The 21,601-nt window shown below is 43.3% G+C and overlaps 2 protein-coding genes across 3 annotated transcripts in view; one reads left to right on the top strand and one right to left on the bottom strand.

Annotated features, from left to right (window-relative positions):
- fat3a (FAT atypical cadherin 3a) overlaps positions 1-21,601 on the top strand; it is a 321,467-nt gene that overhangs the window by 177,537 nt on the left and 122,329 nt on the right. The window contains exons 18-23 of the mRNA XM_047390981.1: positions 11,854-11,991; positions 16,996-17,139; positions 17,630-17,827; positions 18,442-19,243; positions 19,527-19,661; positions 19,760-19,914. Of these exons, the coding sequence (XP_047246937.1) occupies positions 11,854-11,991; positions 16,996-17,139; positions 17,630-17,827; positions 18,442-19,243; positions 19,527-19,661; positions 19,760-19,914 (1,572 nt within the window). The remainder of the gene's footprint in view (positions 1-11,853; positions 11,992-16,995; positions 17,140-17,629; positions 17,828-18,441; positions 19,244-19,526; positions 19,662-19,759; positions 19,915-21,601) is intronic.
- Positions 13,059-15,816, bottom strand: LOC124883730. Of its 2 annotated transcripts, none has more exons than XM_047390983.1 (6): positions 15,432-15,816; positions 14,683-14,951; positions 14,285-14,582; positions 13,778-14,167; positions 13,499-13,653; positions 13,059-13,406 (listed from the first exon to the last, which is right to left on the bottom strand). In XM_047390983.1, exons 3-6 carry the CDS (start codon positions 14,321-14,323, stop codon positions 13,142-13,144), a joined length of 849 nt encoding a protein of 282 aa, XP_047246939.1. In that variant the 5' UTR covers positions 14,324-14,582; positions 14,683-14,951; positions 15,432-15,816; the 3' UTR covers positions 13,059-13,141. The 2 variants fall into 2 exon arrangements, with proteins under 2 accessions (XP_047246939.1, XP_047246940.1); XM_047390984.1 differs by having other exon boundaries at positions 14,066-14,167; positions 15,432-15,812.

The following is a 21,601-nucleotide window of genomic DNA, read 5'->3' as shown; positions in this document are numbered from 1 at the left end:
GAAGACACAACCCCACACCCCACATACTGCAGCCCCTTCACGCCACCCTCTAGCCCGACGCCTAGATCCCCCCTGGACACAACAGCCGGCAGAGCAGTACACCGCCAAGCCTGCCCAACCATCCAGCCAACACCAGCAGCCCCAGCCCATCAGTTCATGAGAGGGAAACATGCACCAGCTGAGATCCAAGGAAATCCAAGCAATCCCGAGAGAGACAAAAAGCCAGGCCTAGCACCAGACAACCCCAGTCCAGGTCTTGACCAGAAGGCCTGCTCCCTCTCCCGGCCTCCGACCCCAGACGAGAAAAAGCGAGCAAGGGTGTGAGAAGACCACAAGCCACCCGCTCAAATGTGGTGTTGATGCGTGTTGTTGTAGTGTGTATTTAAAAAGAAAAACAGGTGGGGAAGATGGTCTGTCCCCCCCACCCAGAACCCTTAATGCAACTTAACCCTTAGAGGAGAGTGTCTAAGTTGTACAATTAAATTGGGGCACAGGCTGCCATGGGAGCACAGAGATGGAAAACCCTTGCAGCACTCCAGTGACGGACCCACATCCCAAGGCCCTACATAAGTGGTAGTGTGATGGAGTGGGCGGAGGGAGTTGTCCAGGGAATGCAGAGGGAATGACTGGGGGGCAAAATGCTCTCCCAGGGAGCCAGCTCCCTGGCTGACCCCAATAGGCAACCCTGTTTACTGGGGGAGGCATAGGCACATCCACTGGGCCAAAGTCTAGGGACAGGCACCAGGCCTGGAGAAACAACCAAAAAGCTGGATCAACATCCCCAGCACCAGGGCCAGTCAGGCATTCAAGCAGACCCTGCAATCCACCACCCCGCCCACCACCGTGCCCACAGGAAAGACGCCAGCCCAGCAAGTCGAAGTGTGCCACAGAAAGGCCACAGAACACACAGCAAAGAGGCTGCAGGACCACCAATATCCATGCCAGCCAGGCAAAACGACAGAGCCAAGCCAAGCCGCGGTTCCCCCAACCCAACGCCACAGCATCACCACAAATCCTTCATACATCAGTAGGGGCACGGTGAAGACAACCAACCCCATGCACACAAAACCCACCAGGAACCACCCAGCACACAAGCAAACCCCACCTCAGTATATGGCCAAGAAGCCTGATGCAACCACTGAGCCCAGCGATGCCCGCACTGCAGCACCCACACTCAGAAGCTAGATCTGCCGCATACAGGACCACTGACCCAACACCAAAGCACGCCATACAGCGGAGGACAGAACGCAGCATCCAGGTCCAAGAACATGCCCGACAACCATATCCCTGCCAGAAGTAGCCCCATGAGAAAACCCACACCAAAGCCCACAAAAGGCAGAGAGCCCACAGAGCCAAAACAAAAACCCACCAAGAAGCTGAGACCAGTCCACCCCCAGATCAACCTCACCCGGCCCGCCCGCCAAACCATGCAGACACCTCCGACCCCCCTCCCCCAGACAAAACCGGGACCGGCGTCAGGAACCAGAACCCATACAAGTAAGCAGAATCTGAACCGGAACCACCCAGGTCCAAACGATGCCTATCCCCACCCAAGGCCAACCACCCACCTCCAGCCCAGAAGAAAACATACACCCACCCCAACATTCGAACAACTCCCAGAACACATAAGACATTAGACACCCAGGTTGACTCCGCCCCACCCCCTCCCACAGACCCTCCGCCCTGCCAGCAGAATGCACTCCTTGAAGGAAAGAGCACCTACAATGAGATGGTACCTACCCGCCAGTTTAGGAGGCCCTTCTGCCCACCGATGCACCGAAGACCCCCAAGCCGGTGCCGGTGATGGAGCATGCACCGGCCCAAAACTATGGTGACACATCCGCCCGGACCCAAGCCCAGGGACCCCAGCCCTGGAACACCCCAAATGTCCCAAACCCAGACACTCCCCCACATACGCCACAATGCACCACAGGACAAAGCCAAAGGTGCCCCACCCCCACTAAGTGATGGAGCCGATTAAAGGAGCCCAGATAGATTGATCTGATGTGGAGGCAGAGGCTGTCTCAAGACTTATATAATCCAACAGAAGGTTTTTGTACTGGTTAATATTAAGAAGGTTTTTATTTTTCCAATTCATGAGGATAGTTTTCTTAGCGATACATAAGGCAGTGAAAACCATGTGAACAGAATTTGTCTCTATGGTGACATCATCTAAGTTCCCCAACAAGCAAACTGAAGGGGAAGGTGAAATATTACATCTCAGACACTTTGATAGGTCTTCACAAGTCAGGCACCAGAACCTCTATACAGGTGTACATAAAGAGTGCATGGATGTAATTGTCAGGTATATTGCCTGTGCAGTGTAAGCAAGTATTAGATGATGCAAAACCCATCCTGAACATCCGTTGACCTGTATAGTATACTCTATAAGTACACTATACAGGTGTCATTAAAGAGAGAGCCCTCTCTGTAACTCTCCAATGTGTCAACAAGAGTGTCAGCAAGTGTGACAGCCGTGCCCAAATCAAGTTGTGGGGACTGAAAAATATTATACCTACATACCCACCATGTTTCTATCATCTTTGTAACTCTCTTGCCTGTTGAAGTTCCTCTTTAAAGAGGCCTTCTGCGCGTTCGTTTATTCACCATAACCTGGAGGAATTTACACACATTATAATAAATCACACGGAGACAGCTGTATGTTATTCAAAAGTACCTGGACCCAGGGAAGCTCTCGTTATCAGGCCACACACCGAGACGACTTCAGAGCTTTTCACTGGGCACATTGCTTTTATTAAAACACACATGAAAATGGGCAGCGCCCTTGATTACAATATTTTCTCACATGTAGTCACGTATACACTTTTTCTGGCTTTACCATATTTAGACAGTCATTGTTCCAGCACCTGCACTCGTATCTACTGATATAAGCAGGGAGTAAGTCAGTCTCTACTTTTCACACACTCCTTCAGCTCTCAGTATTTTTCTGCTTCATCACACTCAAGGCCAAGTTTGTGCAATAACAATTCTGCAGGCCACAATGTCTTATACCAACACAGGTTATACATTTTATTTCCCACACTGGTTATGAACATAATAATAATGATGCACACACATAATATATCTCCACATGTTCCACCCTGAAACATCTCTGAAACAACAATGAACATTGCATTGCATATTAAAAGCTAATGCGCCCTCTGATTTCATGCGTGCTTGCGCACCTGTGTTTTTTCTGCTTATGACTGAGGCTCTGTCATATGCTTACCCTACAAGGTTGGTTTTGAAATCAAGACCATGCTTCTGCAAAATTAGAATTCTTTTCTGTTAAAGTGATGTAGCATCAAGGCGCTGTGCTGCCTCAAAGACAAGGATGCTCTCACATAGTGAGCCATTGTAATAGTATCTTATTACAAAGGACATCAGTTATTTTTTGCTTAGGTCTTTTGTCTCAACCAAAATGCTGAAAGCCTCACTTTGGGCAACTTCACTTGCTATTGAAGTGCGTACCATTTCAGCTAGACAATCAGTTATTTAATTGTGATATGTTACATTTCTTTGGCTTGTCATTTTTCTTTTGACTGTTCGAATGTGTTTGGCTAACAGTTCCATAATAGAGAGAAAATTTGCTCCACCCCCCCCTTCCGATTCTTTATGTGCTTTCTGTACTATGTTCTGTGTAGATGCGAGGAGCAGGGATTCTCCGACAACTTTAATTGTGCCTGCCATAGCAATGCATAGGAGAGCAGTGCATTGCATTGTGAAGCAATGCAAGGCACTGCCTCCATGCAATGCATGGCAGGCACCTATGCAATGCACTGCCTCCATGCAATGCATGGCAGGCACCTATTACTATTCACCTCTAAACTGGACTCTTTATTTATTTTTCTTCGTCTCCGTTAAAGCGGCCCGAACCGCAGCGTGCACCCCCACAATATATACATCAAAACGACCGGCTCGGTCCCGTGAGGTGTGCTATTACTTTTATTGGCGTTTCGAGTTACCATGGCGACGTAATTTACGAAAAACCACCCCCCCAAAATCCCCATAGGAATGAATGTAGTCAGGGGCGGAGGAATCCTCAAAATTCACTGTTTTTGAGGCTCTACTGTATCGCCATACTTTCACCTAGAAACACAGTTTGACTTTCAGTTTGTAGAAAACTCCGCCGGCTCTTCAGAAGTGAAAACGGTTTGTTGATAACTGCTACGGTTTCTCTAAAATCAGACTCCAAGCGACACAAAGTTTGCGAGAAAATCACACTCTTAACAGTGGAGATGGCAGTTACTAGAGTGTAGAAAGAGGGGTTTTTTAAGGAAAAATAATTTTTAACTGGCACTCACGGCCACAAATGTCGCTCTACAGTCACAATTTTCGGTCAGATTGTAGGGCCGGGCCTCTGCTTTCACACAATAGCTTCAAAATTGTTCTAAGTCTCATAGTTTTCTGTCAAACACCCCTCGATCGCCAAGATTCAGTAGATTTCTGTAGGCCTTCTCCCATGTATTTTCAATGAGAGCTTGACCTGTAATCCATGAGTGACACCATTTATTTCCATAATCCTATTTTATACTGTGAATGACATAGAGCTATGAAAATCTCCATGATTGGGGACGAGGGATAGCTGTCGCCCACAGTTTAAAAAAATTTCAAATACCATGTACGGATTCCGAGATATTACACTTTGTTCCGGAGCATGTTCGGGCATTTTTGTCTTTTTCTCCATTTTCCCCCTCTTTTCACCCAGTGTTGTGTCTTTATTATTATATTTTCAAAAATAAAGGTTGAATATTAATGTTCCCCTGTCCGTTCTGATAAAAACGGTCCAAGAATGACATCGATTGCCCCTACGGTTTCCGAGTTATGGCCAGTCGTTCAGGAGCATGCGCCTCCATGTTATAAAGCCAGGCCAGGGGCAGACACAGAGTGAGGTGCTGCGTGAGTGAGAAACAACAGGTGTCAAGTTACACTGACGCTCTTTGCTGATTGGCTGATTCATTCCTCACTGTTCTATTTATAGCTCTGTGTATCTCCTACTGTATATGTATGTCTGGATGTGATTCTGTCTTTCTTTCTGCCTCTCTGTGTCTCACACACAGACACACACCCACACACACACACACACATACATAGACCCAACCACACACACATCCATGGATTACTATCTTTCTGAGGACTTTGCATTGACTTTCATTGATTTTCATTCATTTCTATGGCTTAAACCTGACCCGACCCCTAAGCCTTTGACCATCTTCATAGGAGGCAACTACATGGCGGCCACTTTGTGTGGGGAACTTAAACAGCATGTTCTGCTGTTCCAACATCCAGACAACAGTGATTAACCCTAAAGGGCAATTTCTTTCATAAATCCTCCATGGTTAATAACGATTATTTAATGCTGATAACAGCATACACAATGGTTTTAGAATAGCAAGCAGGTTCTATATAACTAAAGGAAGTAACCCAGACTTCAAAGATCAACCATGGTGGATTTTCAAAATAAGATAAAACATGCTCTTCAAAATAAAAGCCTTTACATTTTAAGCAATAGATATTGCTGGACTGGGCTTCACATTACTGTTGGAGCTCACCCAGTGTAGGAAATAGGACTATAGGGGACATTGGAAATAAGACCTTCTGAAATCTTCAAAATAAAAGCCTCAACCTTCCATACATACTAATGATTTTTTAAGCTTATAATAGCATTCATAATGATTTTTATATAGGAAACAGGTTCTATATAACTAATGGAACTAACACAGACCTGAAAGGACAACCATGCTGGACTTTCAAAAATAACACAAAATATGCTCTACAAAATAAAAGCCTATACAATTTAAACAATGGATCATTTCAGGACTGGGCTTCACACTATTTTTGGAGCTCACCCAGTGTTGGTCTCTTCAAATAAGGCTTACTGAAAATTTCAAAATAAAAGCCTCAGTCTTCCAGAGTTACTAGTAATTTTTTAAGGTGATTATTGCATACATAATGAATTTAGAATCGCAACCAGGTTCTATATAACTAGTGGAACTACGCCTGACCTGAAAGTACAACCATGCTGAACTTTCAAAATAAGACAAAACATGCTCTACAAAATAAAAGCCTTTGCATTTTAAACAATAGATCATTTCAGGACTGGGCTTCACACTAATGTTGGAGCTCACCCAGTGTTGCCCATTTAAAATAAGGCTTACTGAAAATTTCAAAATGAAAGCCTCAGTCTTCCAGAGTCACTAGTAATATTTTAAGCTGAAAATAGCATAGACAATGAATTTTAATAAAAATAGCAAGCTCCGGTCCGAGAAGCACGCACCAAGAGGCAGGCCCCGTCTAAATTTCTTCCGAAATGTTCTAGTTTTTCATACTGTACAGGTCCTTCTCAAAATATTAGCATATTGTGATGAAGTTCATTAGTTTCCATAATGTAATGATGAAAATTTAACATTCATATATTTTAGATTCATTGCACACTAACTGAAATATTTCAGGTCTTTTATTATCTTAATACGGATGATTTTGGCATACAGCTCATGAAAACCCAAAATTCCTATCTCACAAAATTAGCATATCATTAAAAGGGTCTCTAAACGAGCTATGAACCTAATCATCTGAATCAACGAGTTAACTCTAAACACCTGCAAAAGATTCCTGAGGCCTTTAAAACTCCCAGCCTGGTTCATCACTCAAAACCCCAATCATGGGTAAGACTGCCGACCTGACTGCTGTCCAGAAGGCCACTATTGACACCATCAAGCAAGAGGGTAAGACACAGAAAGAAATTTCTGAACGAATAGGCTGTTCCCAGAGTGCTGTATCAAGCCACCTCAGTGGGAAGTCTGTGGGAAGGAAAAAGTGTATCAGAAAACGCTGCACAACGAGAAGAGGTGACCGGACCCTGAGAAAGATTGTGGAGAAGGGCCGATTTCAGACCTTGGGGGACCTGCGGAAGCAGTGGACTGAGTCTGGAGTAGAAACATCCAGAGCCACCGTGCACAGGCGTGTGCAGGAAATGGGCTACAGGTGCTGCATTCCCCAGGTCAAGCCACTTTTGAACCAGAAACAGCGGCAGAAGCGACTGACCTAGGCTACAGAGAAGCAGCACTGGACTGTTGCTCAGTGGTCCAAAGTACTTTTTTCGGATGAAAGCAAATTCTGCATGTCATTCGGAAATCAAGGTGCCAGAGTCTGGAGGAAGACTGGGGAGAAGGAAATGCCAAAATGCCAGAAGTCCAGTGTCAAGTACCCACAGTCAGTGATAGTCTGGTTGCCGTGTCAGCTGCTGGTGTTGGTCCACTGTGTTTTATCAAGGGCAGGGTCAATGCAGCTAGCTATCAGGAGATTTTGGAGCACTTCATGCTTCCATCTGCTGAAAAGCTTTATGGAGATGAAGATTAAATTTTTCAGCACGACCTGGCACCTGCTCACAGTGCCAAAACCACTGGTAAATGGTATACTGACCATGGTATCACTGTGCTCAATTGGCCTGCCAACTCTCCTGACCTGAACCCCATAGAGAATCTGTGGGATATTGTGAAGAGAACGTTGAGAGACTCAAGACCCAACACTCTGGATGAGCTAAAGCATCCTGGGCCTCCATAAGACCTCAGCAGTGCCACAGGCTGATTGCATCCATGCCACGCCGCATTGAAGCAGTAATTTCTGCCAAAGGATTCCCGACCAAGTATTGATAACTGTACATGATTATTTGAAGGTTGACGTTTTTTGTATTAAAAACACTTTTCTTTTATTGGTCGGATGAAATATGCTAATTTTGTGAGATAGGAATTTGGGGTTTTCATGAGCTGTATGCCACAATCATCCGTATTAAGACAATAAAAGACCTGAAATATTTAAGTTGGTGTGCAATGAATCTAAAATATATGAATGTTAAATTTTCCTCATTACATTATGGAAAATAATTAACTTTATCACAATATGCTAATATTTTGAGAAGGACCTGTATGTGCTTCAGATTTGGGATGGCCTAAAAGTCCCCTTCTTTGAAGGTTGCCTTTTTCCAATTATTGAAGGTTACGGTGCTCGATAGAAGGTCAAGAAGAGAAGCTGGCTTTGCTTTTGGGATGAAATGCTTAACTGTTGCTACTAAAAAAAATGCGAGAGAGACTCAACAGATTTAACTTACAACTGAAAAATGTGAGAAGATCTTTCTTCTCTGAGATCCTCAGCAAAAACTTTAATAATGCTCGTGCATTATTTGCCACGGTTGACAGGCTAACAAACCCTCCTGTAACTGTAGCATCTGAACTCCACTCTACCAGAGCCTACAACGAATTTGCTAACTTCTTCACTGAAAAAACCCATAAGGTCAGAGGAGCAGTCAGCATATCCACATCAACTCCAGGACCAATGTTGTCTCCAACCAGAACTTATTTTGACAAAATTTCCCAATTTCACCAAATAAACTACAAAATAAAGAAGAAATTGTACAGCAACTAAGCTCTTCATCCTGCTGTCTCTATGTTTTACCCACAGCTTTCCTTAAGAAAGTTTTGCCTGTAATAACATCTGTTCGTTCGTTCGTTCGTTCGTCGTCTTCCGCTTATCCAGGACTGGGTCGCGGGGGCAGCAGACTCAGACACCTCCTCCAGGGGGAGCCCAAGGCGTTCCCAGGCCAGCCGAGAGACATAGTTCCTCCAGCGTGTCCTGGGCCGTCCCCTGGGCCTCCTCCCGGTGGGACGTGCCTGGAACACCTCCCGAGGAAGGCGTCCAGGAGGCATCCGGTATAGATGCCCAAGCCACCTCAACTGGCTCCTCTCGATGTGGAGGAGCAGCGGCTCTACTCCGAGCTCCTCACCCTATCTCTAAGGGAGTGCCCGGCCACCCTACGGAGGAAGCTCATTTCAGCCGCCTGTATCCGTGATCTCGTTCTTTCGGTCATGACCCAAAGTTCATGGCCATAGGTGAGGGTAGGAACGTAGACCGACCAGTAAATTGAGAGCTTTGCTTTTCGGCTCAGCTCTCTCTTCACCTCAATGGACCGGCACAGCGCCCCCATTACTGTGGCAGCCGCACCGATCCGTCTGTCGATCTCCCGCTCCATTCTTCCCTCACTCGTGAACAAGACCCCGAGATACTTAAACTCCTCCACTTGAGGCAGGAACTCCCCTCCAACCTGAAGAGGACAAGCCACCCTTTTCCGGTCGAGTACCATGGCCTCGGACTTGGAGGAGCTGATCCTCATCCCAGCCGCTTCACACTCGGCTGCGAACCGCCACAGCGCATGCTGTAGGTCTTGGCTAGAGGGGGCCAGCAGGACCACGTCATCCGCACTATCCAGCACCCCCGACAGGGACGCCAAGAAGGCAGGGTACTCTGCACTACCACTTGGCCCGTAGGCTGAAATGATAGTCAGAGACCTCTCCCCAACCCGAAGGCGCAGGGATACAACCCTCTCATCCACTGGGGTAAACCCCAACACGAGACGGCTGAGCTGGGGGGCAACAAGCAAACCCACACCAGCCCGCCGCCTCTCCCCATGGGCCACTCCAGAGTAGAAGAGAGTCCAACCCCTCTCAAGGAGATGGGTTCCAGAGCCCACGCTGTGCGTGGAGGCGAGCCCGACTATTTCTAGTCGATATCTCTCGACCTCCCGCACAAGCTCAGGCTCCTTCCCCCCCAGCGAGGTGACATTCCACGTCCCTAGAGCCAGCCTAAGCATCCGGGGATCGGGCCGCTGAGGTCTCCACCTTTGTCCGCCACCCAATCCTCTTTGCACCGGTCCCTCAAGGTTCCCCCTGCAGGTGGTGGGCCCACTGGGGGATGGCCTCGCGTCTCTCGTTCGGGCTTGGCCCGGCCGGGTCCCGCGAGGAGCAACCCGGCCACCAGGCGCTCTCCGACGAGTCCCGACCCCAGGCCTGGCTCCAGGGTGGGACCTCGGCTCCGCCGTACCGGGCGACGTCACGTGCCTTGATATTTTGTTCTTCATGAGGGGTTCTTGAACCATTCTTTGTCTGACCCATCACCTAGAGCCTGTTTGCCATGGGAGACCCTACCAGGGGCATTTAGGCCCCAGACAACATAGCCTCTAGGATCATTTGAGCACTCAAACCCCTCCACCACGTTAAGGTGACGGTTCAAGGAGAGGGTAATAACATCTGATTTAACACAAATAATAAACACGTCCCTTTTGTCAGGTGTTTTCTCCCAGGCCCTAAAAAAAGCCATTTTCAAACCTCTATTGAAAAAGAGCAACTTGGACAAGCTGCTACTACAGAACTACAGGCCTATATCAAACCCCCCCTTCATCAGTAGGATTATTGAAAAAGCTGTGTTTCAACAGTCAAACAACTTCCTTACAACGACCAGCCGCTTCGATGTCTTCCATTTAGGCTTCCTGAGACTGCTCTTGTCAAGGTGTTCAATGACATCCGTATAAATGCAAACTGTGGAAGAACCAAAGTGCTGGTATTGTCGGACCTTAGTGGAGCATTCGACACTGTTGATCACTCCTTTTCATTAAAGCACCTGGAAAATTGGGTCGGCCTTTCTGGAACAGCACTCGATCGGATAAATCCTACTTGAAGGACGGATTTTTTGTGTCAGTAGGTAACTTTACATCAGAGAGCACAAAAATCACGTGGCGTTCCCCAAGGGTCCATCTTAGGGCCCCTCCGATTCAATATCTACATGCTCCCCCTAACTCAGATTTTAATAAACAACAACGTAAGTTATCATAACTATGCAGACGACACACAGCTATACGTTACGATGTCACCAGGTGACCATAAACCCATTCAAGCGCTGGGTAAATGCTTAGAAGAAATCAATGCATGGATAGACCAAACTTTTCTTCAGCTAAATCAAAACAAAACTGAAGTAATAATCTTTGGACCAAAGGAAGAGCGTTTAAAAGTTAGCACACAGCTTCAGTTAATACAGCTAGAAACCACCAGTCAGGCTCGAAACCTGGGGGTAGTGATGGACTCAGACCTACACCTTCAGAGGCACATAAAGACAGTAACAAGGTCGGCCTTCTATCACCTAAAGAACAAATCCAGGATTAAAGGACTAATGTCTCAGCAGGACCTTGAAAAACTAATTCATGCGTTCATCTTTAGTAGAATTGATTACTGCAACGGTGTCTTCACAGGTCTGCCTAAAAAGTTGATCAGACAGCTGCAGTTGATCCAGAATGCTGCTGCCCGTGTCCTCACTAGAACTAAGAAAGTGGAGCACATCACCCCGGTTCAAAAGTCCTTACACTGGCTCCCCATATGTCAAAAAATAGACTTTAAAATACATCTTTTAGTCTATAAATCACTGAATGGCTTAATACCAAAATACATTACAGACTTGTCAGTGTATCAACCACCCAGACCTCTCAGATCTTCTGGCTCAAATCTACTCTGCGTACCCAGAACCAGAACCAAACATGGAGAAGCAGGTTTTAGTTCTTATGCTCCACTAATCTGGAATAAACTCCCAGAGAACTGGAAAAGCACTGAAACCCTAAATTGCTTTAAATTAAGATTAAAAACGTATTTGTTTAGAGTGGCCCTTGTCTGTGCTATCTAAACATTATTAGTTAAGTTTTCAGTCCAACTTTCCTTCTTTTTTTCTTATCAATCATTTTATCATTATTTTTTATTTATTTATTTTTAATTATTAATTAGTTATTCTCTTTAATTGTTTAATTACCTTTATGCCACTGCAGTGTACTTCAAATTGTCTTGCTACAGAAATGTGCTATATAAATAAACTTGTTACTATCTCAACATTATCTAATAATGTTGAGATAGTAATAAGTTTATTACTATCTAATCTATTTTATTTACTTTTTATTACCATTAGTGACAGTAGGAAATACTTGCAATCTGAGACAGTCTGTACTATTTAGTTACCATGTGATTCTATGTTTTTTGCTTACAGCTGATAGCAGAAGATACTGACAGTGGTCTGAATGGAGCCATCCTCTACTCAATTTTCAGTGGGGACCAGGACAACGAGTTCTTCATTGACCCTATAAACGGGATCATAAAGGTCAACAAGCCACTGGACCGTGAGAAAGTAAAGTCGCATAAGTAGAATACTCTTTTCCTGTTTAAAATACATTTCCTCATTTCAATTTACTTTTGGGCCTTCTCCGTGTGACACATGTTCCCACTTGAACTACTAGGAAATTACATCTATAACTGTATACATATCTGGAGTTGGGGGGTGTCCTTAGCTTTTTTTTTACTTTTCTAGTTTGACTTCGTCTTTTAAAAAAAACAAATACCATACATGAAATGACCTGACAGAAACTGTGGTGTGCAGTTTAGCACATCTGAGGTTAATTTTGAATAATTGTGACTGGCCGTGGCAAAACCAGGAACAAGTCTACCTGGGGTCGTTTTGAGTTATTTACAGATCCTCCAAGAGTGGAGTCTAAGCTTTTCAATGATGTTAAACTTGTGGAAATTGAAAATTAATTGAAGAAGATATGACCATCTGAATGTCTGCACTCACCAGACTACTATTCTGAGAAATTTGCACTGAAAGATTCGTTGTTTTCTCTGCCTGAAAGCAGGGCGCTGACAAAAGCTGCTAATTTGAATACCTTTAAATAGCCAACCTCCCCCAAACTGTTTGTAAACAGAAGCTCCAACTGACTGCAACAGACTTCTGTCACTGAACTCATAGTATTTTTCTATGTAAAGATAATTTACAGCACTGCATTACAATCTATTTTTTAAATATTATTTATGTTTGCAAATTGCATCATGACTGCAACCTAATGTCTGCATCCTGGTGATTGGTTGGGTTTCCTCTTGTTTTTAGATAAGACTTGTTGTGGAATTTGTTTTGAAATCCTATCTCACAGCAATTAGCAAAATATCAGGGTCATATGGATGTGTTCTTAATATATAATATGAAATGTCCGAAGATTATTGTAGCATGCAGAAATATTGTTTATCAGTCTTCATTTTATGTGTGCAGGTATGAATAGAGCTATGGGCTAATAGCTTACACCTTTTGAATACGTGTTAATCTAGAAGAGGCTGGTGCTGCAGCACCTTAATCTGTACCCATCAAATGTTATATCTGCAAGCCTCTAGACTTTAATGGACCCAGGAAGAGAAATGGGCAATAACTTGACTTTGATCATGTCACAAATGTGATTTTTATTTACAACTTTATACACATTACAAATTGCCAAAACGCCAATGTCACAGTGTCACACCATCATCCTCTTCTGTGTGCCATTCTGTGTTGTGCTTTGTGGTGCTGGGCATGTAATGTCCTGCGCTTCATCGGAACAGAAAGGCCTAATCTTTGAATAAAGATAAGTCTGTCTGTCCGTGGCCAGCCCAGGTGCAAGCTGGGCAGGAAAACAGTCGACAGGGGGTAGAACGTCCGGGTCACACAACAGCTGAAAGCTAACAGGCTCTGCGTCGCTGTGAGTCCTAGCTAGGACCACACCAAGTCTTTTGGCATCAAAGCTGTTAATAAAAGCACATAAAAGACAATTAAAATATTGCATGTCTCTTTGTTATTGACAAATACAGATTGTGGAAATCTGCATAACAGATACCTGAAGTGCTGATAACTCTTGATCTGTGGGAGCTTTCGGAAGTAGGGATTCAGGTGTGCCTGCCAATAAAACATGTTGACAAACACCGTGCCATCTTCCAGTCCAACCAGCTGTGGGATGTTGAGGCGACTTTCTGGCGAGCTGTTTTCCACTACCTGTACACAGAAGGACCATAATAGAAATAACCATCCTAGTTTCGATGCATATGACTGACTTTCTTCTTCAATTTTCTATCAGATGGAATAGACTTATTTTGGCGATATCTGCCAATGTGCTGACCCTGGTCCTCTTGTATGCTTGTTTGATAAGCCCAAAGCCGCAGTCCGGGGCAAATTTGGTGTGGCCAGCAACGAGGAAGTGGATATTCAGTGTGGAGTGAAGCTTGTGTGCGACCCGCCAGGCGCCACACCACAACATAAAATTGTTTTTATTTTGCCCAGTGCAGTTGTCACAGTGAAGATCCACATCAGTTTCTCCAACTCCAAAATGAGTGAAGTGGTGCATATAGCTGATGACTTCATTGCTCCCCTTCCCTGATGACATGCCTTCATCAATAAGGAAATTCACCTGTTTCTGCAGGCCTTCACAAGAGACACCAAAAAGTCCACATTTCCGTGGTGTCAAGAAGTACATTGGTCCAGGCTGCAGTGGGTTCGAGGGGAAGTGCATCTGATGAAGACAGAGGACAAAAAAAACAGGGATTAGATTAAACAAAAGCTGTGTATCGTTAAAGCAGTCTCATGTTTATAATTTATAAGAAAAAAAAGTGCAATGTAGGACAAATACCTGCTGTGCAAAGTCAAAGCTGTAGTGCATCCTGATCATCTTACTTGAAGGTCGGGAGGGGCCGATAGACAGTTGATCTTTTTGCAGGCAGCAGTCATCTCGTTGTAGACGGCCCTCTCTTTTTGAACAAGCTGAAGATGATTCTGTTGCTTCTTGATTGCTGCAGTCTTCCACTCCTCTGGAAGGTTTGCACTTCCTATAAGCTGGTCATTATTCTGTTGGCACTGCCAGCAGAGACCGGTGCAGGGGCCTACAGCTTCTTATGTGTGGGAGTAGCTGGGTCCAAAGCGCCTCGAAGCTTGAAAAATATCACAGGGTTATAAATTTGTGATGAGGTTTTACATCACTGGTCATTAGAAATATTTCACTGTTCTACAGAAATATGTTTTTATACATACCAAGCTCCTTAGCAGACTTCATATAGAGATGCCACACTGAGGCCTTTGAGACATGTGTTGGCAGTAGTTTCACATGCCAATCCCTGTGACCAGGCAGCGTGATGGCGTGATCCTCTGCGTAGTTCTTTATTAACTCCAAAACTCTGCGGAGTTGCTCACTGCTGATAAAATGGGGATCCTGTGGCCGTTGGCTCTTTTTCCTCAAGCGGGGTCTTGCACCGTTCTCATCAAAGTGTCTGATGACGTAAGTCAACGTGGTTTTACAGATTCTGAGCAGGGGAAACAATGGACATATTCAGCTTATGGTTTACATCGACGAGTGCTGACAAAATTGGTGTGACAACACACCACGTTTTTTCTGCGTATAGGTGTGTTTATAGGAATAAACAAATAACACAAAACATAAAAACAGGTATTTGTTTTTTGGGGCCCCCTCCCGCACCACTCAAGTCGATTTTCACATTGTGACTGGGATACAGTAGATGTTAACCTCGTGTAGTTAAGCTAACCAAATAACTTTTGTTGTGAACAGTGATCAACCAGTGCAGGGGGAACAAAAACCCATATCAAGCTTGGATTGAAAATACAACCCCCCCCCCCCTGTAGTTTGCGGCTACAGGACTGTGTCCCAAGTGACGAGGTCTCCTTTCTTCTTCCGTAACATTTACAGTCAAAGTTACGCATCTTCTCCATTTCACTGTCTCTGTTTTTCTCAAATGTTGTGATAGCAATAGCTTCTGATATCTTACGTTCTAGCTCCTCAGCCGCCAGTCCAAAGCTTTCTTTGTCATCCTCGTCTTGGGTTGAAGACAGCTGCAAACTAGGAGTGTTCTCCAAAGTAATGCAGTCGCTATCATCTTCTGCTTCACCTCCTTCTGATTCAGAATCTGAAGAGAGTCTGGCGGCGGTACTGCTGAACATGTCCTCCCACAGCGAAGCGCTGTAGCAGCCGTGATTCATTTCGTTTGCAACACGTTGAGCTTGGTCCATCGTGAAGAAACACATTATTTTTCATAGGAGCTGTTAAGTAGCCACGGGGTTTCTTGAGGTCGACAAGCAGAACAAAAGCCAGCGAGGAGCCAAACAAAACCGCTACTTAAACGAGCTGAGGCTTTTCCCCTCCCCAAAATGGAAATACGAGCTGGCTGGGTTTTAGGCTGAAAACAAGCCGAGTTTAAACATAAAATGTACCATTTTAAATCCTCCGAAACTGTCATTTAAAGAATTGAGTGGATACTTCATCATTTCAACTTGCACATTTCGCAATAAAACAAAAATCACAATTTTTTCAGAAATTGACGATTTTTCCTCATTTTCTCCGTTTGTGTTCTGCCGATTTGTTCCCGTTTTCCCGTGGAACGTCACAATTATTGAACTACTAGTACAAAGTACACATAAAACTATGGCATAATTTCCACAAAATTCTTCAAATGTATCAATGTTAAAATTACCATCAAAATGCCAACGATATGACTGTTTTACCTGTGTCTACAATTATTGGCTCATTGGTGACTGTTACAGGGCATGATGATAAACTTGTAAAAACAATTATTGTACACACAAGAGATCCATGATAAATTATTAATACATCTAAATGTATGAAATAGAGTGGATATTAACCATGAGCAATGTGATGTAGAAAATACCTTTGTCAACAATGACTTTGTCTTCATGCTGCACCATTTACATTTTCTTCCTAAAAGACCGCAGTGTATTTAGAGATGGAAAGAACTTTCTTATCCAGCATGACAACTGGGTCAGGTCTCCCTTATCTTCGACCAGCTGATTCAGGTTTCCAAATGTAACCATGTTGGAATTGTGTTTGGAATTGCAGCCCCTCTTGGAGCCTGGCACTGCGAGGAGTTGTGCTTTGCCTGAATCTATACAACTACTAACTACACTGGGGCTGCCAACAACTGAGGCATATTAGAGTGAGCAGGGAGATCAGTCAGGGCTTTGCATATTGTAGATGTTTGTTATTTCAGTCAGATCAGTTTGTAAAGTGCAAGAGTGAGGAAATTACATTTGTTGTGAATTGGTGCTATAAGTCTATAAATGAATTGAACTAACAAGTGTCCTAGCTGTGGAAGTTTGCTTTTAACTATATTTGAGGAACGTGTTACTTAAGTTACTATGTCTGTGAAGTTGTTTCTTTGACTTAGGAAACATTCGATGTCGCTCAATTTGACATGTAGTTTTATTTATAGTTTAGCTGCACATCTATAAAATTTTATAATACTGCTGTACAGATTTATTTTAGGTTTCATCCCTAACACTATATCAATAAATGTCTCATGCCCTCTGTTATTTTAGGTTCCCAGCTACTCGCTTGCTGTCAGAGCTCTCGATAATGGAACCCCACCAATGTCCTCCACAGCGGTGGTCAGCATAGAGATCTCTGACATCAATGACAACCCACCCACTTTCTTCCCAGCAAACCTTACAGCTGTCATACAGGTAAACTTGATGTTTCAGAAATTTATTTCAAGACTAACAGAGGACTGTGATGATTGATACACGGAATATGGATTAGTTAAACATAAACTTAGGTGTGTGTTGCATGAGGCTGGGGTTAGCACAACTGTTTGATCGCAAAGAAGGTGCCCACTGTAAATCTCGGCTAAGGACTTTCTCGTTGGGAATTTCCATGTGATTTTTCTGCTTCTGAGTTTCATCAAGTTACTTTGACTTCCTTTCTCAGTCGAACACTTGTCATGCGATGTGTTTTTGAAGTATGACCCAGACAAGACAAGACCAATAAAGCAGATTGCAGAACATTTCTTAAAATTTTAACATATCCTTTCTAATGATTCCTTCTACATACACTGTGTGTGTACAATGTGTGTTTAATTTGTTGTTGCATTAACTGAAACAGTTTAAAATGTCTTTTTTTATTATTCTGCTGTTTCGTCATCACCAATCTTTCTAATCTTAACCTCTGCTCCAGGAAAACAAGCCCATTGGCACCAGAATCCTGCAGCTTTCAGTCATCGATCAGGACTCTTCTCATAACGGCCCACCTTTCTCCTTCAGCATCCTGTCTGGAAATGATGGCAGAGAGTTTGAGTTGGAGACAGGTGGTACACTGGTGGCAAATCAAGTCTTCAGAAGGGACATAGCAAATAATTATGTTCTTCAGATCCAGGTAGTTAAAATGTTGTTTTTGTGTTGCATCAGGAATGGAACAGTTTTAAGGTTGCAGATTCCTATGATCTATGGTGGAGATTTAATGTAAACAGCAGGATAATGAAATATATTTAGTTCTGTACACACTGCACCAAAAGCTCAACATTCTGTCAAAAGTAATATTTACCAAAGACTGTTAGGCCTCTGGTCTCTTTAATACAAATGCTGGATATCACAATATCAGGAGTATCATCATTTTCTAATGTGGACAGGCCTCCAGGATCCCCACATTAATTTCATGAGGATGTTTTTAACATGCAAATGCCTCTGGTTCTTCTAGCTCAATAAAAGATCTTAGGGAAAGACTGGATTTCTTAATGAAAACAACAAGATGGAAAAAGTTTTATTTTTCCTTCTTGTTGCTTCATGAAAATCACTTTTTATAACCTGGCACTGTGTATTGAAGAAGAAACTGTGTTTTTATTTCTGAAAATCTACTCGAGTAATATTTTAACTGTTTATAAAGACGCAACGCAATCAATGTCATATCCTTTCTTTTTGTCCATCCCATTTTCAAGAATCTATTTTCTTTTATTTCTTTTTTTGCTTCTTTCATTCCCCCTCCTCCTCCAGGTGTCAGACTCTGGCAAGCCTTCTTTGTCCTCTTTCTTGAATCTCACTGTTCGCGTGATTGAGGAGAGCCTTCATCGGCCAGTAGCCTTCCCACTGGAAATTTATATTGTCACTATGGAGGATGAGTTTCCTGGTGGTGTAATTGGGCAGCTTCATGCCACCGATGCTGACCCTTATGATGCACTGACCTTTGGACATGCAACGCCCTCCCAGCGCAGTCTATTCAAGATCAGTCCCCACGATGGAAAGATCATTGCTCTCAGCGGGTTGGATGCCGGTGAATATTTTCTCAACGCCAGTGTTAGTGATGGCCGCTTTAATGTGCCTGTTCCTGTGAGTCTGCATGTAGAGCAAGCAACACATGAGATGCTGCGTGATGCTGTGACAGTACGCTTTGAAAGTGTGGTTCCACAAGATTTTGTAGCATTGTACCTGAAGAGCGTGTTGAAGGTGATTCAGCATACAGCCACATCCCAGCAGCACGACACACTGCACCTGCTCAGTCTGCAACCAGTTGGTGGGACACAGCAACTAGACCTGCTTGTGTCAGTGGAAACAGCAGGAGGGGATTACTACAAGGCAGCTTACCTCACTCAGAAACTTAGCACTTCACGCCAGAAACTGGAGGATGTGCTTAGAGTATCAGCTATTCTGGATAAGAACTGTTCGGGGTTAGAGTGTCGGGGAGCTCAATGTGAACAGAGTATTATTCTGGATTCACATGACTTGGCTACATACAGCACTACTCGAGTCAGCTTTGTCTCCCCTCACTTCCACCGGACCTCACGTTGTACGTGCCAAGGTAAGAAATTGTTTTTTCTTATTTCATTGTAAAACATTGATTTAGACATTTCCACACAATGTTATGAAGTGCATTTTGTTTATTATGTAACATGTTCAAACTATTACTTACATTAATGGTTTCATAATTGAGAAATGCAAATAACTATCAATAACTACAATAATTTTGAAACTTTGTGTTTGCTAAACTTTACTCATTTTAATATTCATATCAAAATAGCATGCTGTCAGCAAAGAGATGTAATAATTGCACTTTCTTTCTTTCCATCTGTATTTGTGTACAGACGCCAGTTGTGCCATTCCATTAGAGCAATGCAAGGAACAGCTGTGTCCACCAGACATGCAGTGTGTTTCAGTAGAGGCTAGCAGAGGGCACTATGCATGCCGGTGTCCACGAGGAAAACTGGGAGAATGTGCAGGTGTGATATCAGGGATTAACCTTTGAACAAAACAGATTCATTTTAATACACAAGTAGAATAGTGTTTAGAATAATGTTCAGTACTGTGTTGCATACAGGTCATTCATCACTGAGTTTCTCAGGCAACAGCTACATAAAATATAGACTGTCCAACCAGCTACAGATGGAGTTGAAACTTACCCTGAGGGTCAGGACGCTGCAGAGCCGAGGAATCATCATGTATATGCACAACGAGCGCTGCATTATTCTTAAGGTACCGGCATATGTAACATGTTTACAGTAACTAGAGAAACACACTAGGAACAGTGCTAGGTTAAATTACTGGAGCAGTGAAAGGTGTGGGTGTATAAACGACCACTGGCTAGAGAAATAAGTTTAAATTGCCGGCTTAATATTTGTTGAAAAGAAAACTCTACATAGAACAGTTAACATACACTTGATATAAAGTTTCACATTAAATTAGATAATACACCCTTTCATTTTAGGTGACCCAGTTATAAATCCCCTTTTAAATGTTAAACCCTTGATAAAGTCTTAAACTCTTAAGCCCAATGGGCCTGACGGCAGGTCCGGCAGAGCAATGCCCATTTCTCACCTTCTTTAAAACTAGGTCAAACAACGACAATTTTTTTTGTCTTAAATCCCTCACAAGAAGAGGCTATAATGCTCATGAAACTGTTCCTCAAATAAGTTTTGCACAAATACTTTTACAGCATCTTAAACACACGCGATGACATTTAAAGGTCCCTCAGATCAGGCTGACTCTGTAAACAAAACTGTACAAAAAGCACCTTTCTTTTTGCAGCCCCCCCAACATGTCTCATATAATAACAAACTAGAGACACTTACCTTTCTAATAAGGCATAACTTGTCTTTCTAGCACCTTCTCCGGTGATGTAATTTGCATAGATCATGCGCGCTGGGTGCGTTATGGTGTGCAACTTAAAATCTGCAGTCTGCTGGCTGCTAGCTTGCGCTCTCAGTGTTTTTTTTTGATAGTTGGTCACTTATAATGGCACAGAAGAGGATAATTTAGTGGCCCTGTGACATGAAAATGGAATGGAACTAAATCCAGGGACATGAATAAAAATCATATTGTTTCTTCTACTGTCATGGTCATCTGAGAATATTTTGGGAATTTTATGATGAAATATGGATTTTTAATGAATATTTAAATTCTGGTCATTATAGGTTTGTATTGTATAAAAAAACATTTTTTGTTGAAAAACTATTACATCTTAGAACATTCTAAACAATACATAATATTGCAGATATAGACCTGGTTAATTGAGAATATTTTCAATTCAATTCAGTTTTATTTATATAGCACCAATTCACAACACGTCATCTCACGGCATCTCAAGGGTTTGGAATGGTGCAGGGTTGTTGGAGAGGTTAGAATTTTGGTAATTTTATCACAAACTAGGTATTTTTAAGGATTTGTTCAAATTCGCCAAGTATTGTAAAAACAAAGGTTAACTGTTTTTTGGTGAACAAAGTAATTAATCCAGGGACATCAATAAACACTCATACTGTTTTTCTACAGTCATGGTCATCTGAGTATATTTGGGGAGTTTTATGATCAAATATTCATTTTTAAATTATAAATCTCAAAAATCTGTTAGACCTATTCACACTTTGGGGGGGATTTTACTGCAGACTAGAGTCTGGACTTTGGTACTTCTAGTGTTAAGCCAATCCTTTGCATTTGTCATTTACAGGTGGTCTGATAGTGTAGTGGTTTAGAGTAGTATTTGTGGGATTGTTAAATAATATTAAAACTCAGATCATTACCACTGAATGTGGTGTGTTGACATGTTGTACTCGTCGTTTTCCGCTTCATCCGAGACTGTGTTGCGGGGGCAGCTGACTCCGCAGAGACACCCAGACGTCCCTCTCCCCAGACACCTCCTCCAGCTCCTCTGGGGGGAGCCCAAGGC

Source organism: Girardinichthys multiradiatus, chromosome 18 (genome assembly GCF_021462225.1).
Source record: "Girardinichthys multiradiatus isolate DD_20200921_A chromosome 18, DD_fGirMul_XY1, whole genome shotgun sequence".
In the NCBI taxonomy this organism is placed as follows: Eukaryota; Metazoa; Chordata; class Actinopteri; order Cyprinodontiformes; family Goodeidae; genus Girardinichthys; species Girardinichthys multiradiatus.
This window is presented reverse-complemented; position numbering and strand designations above follow the sequence as displayed.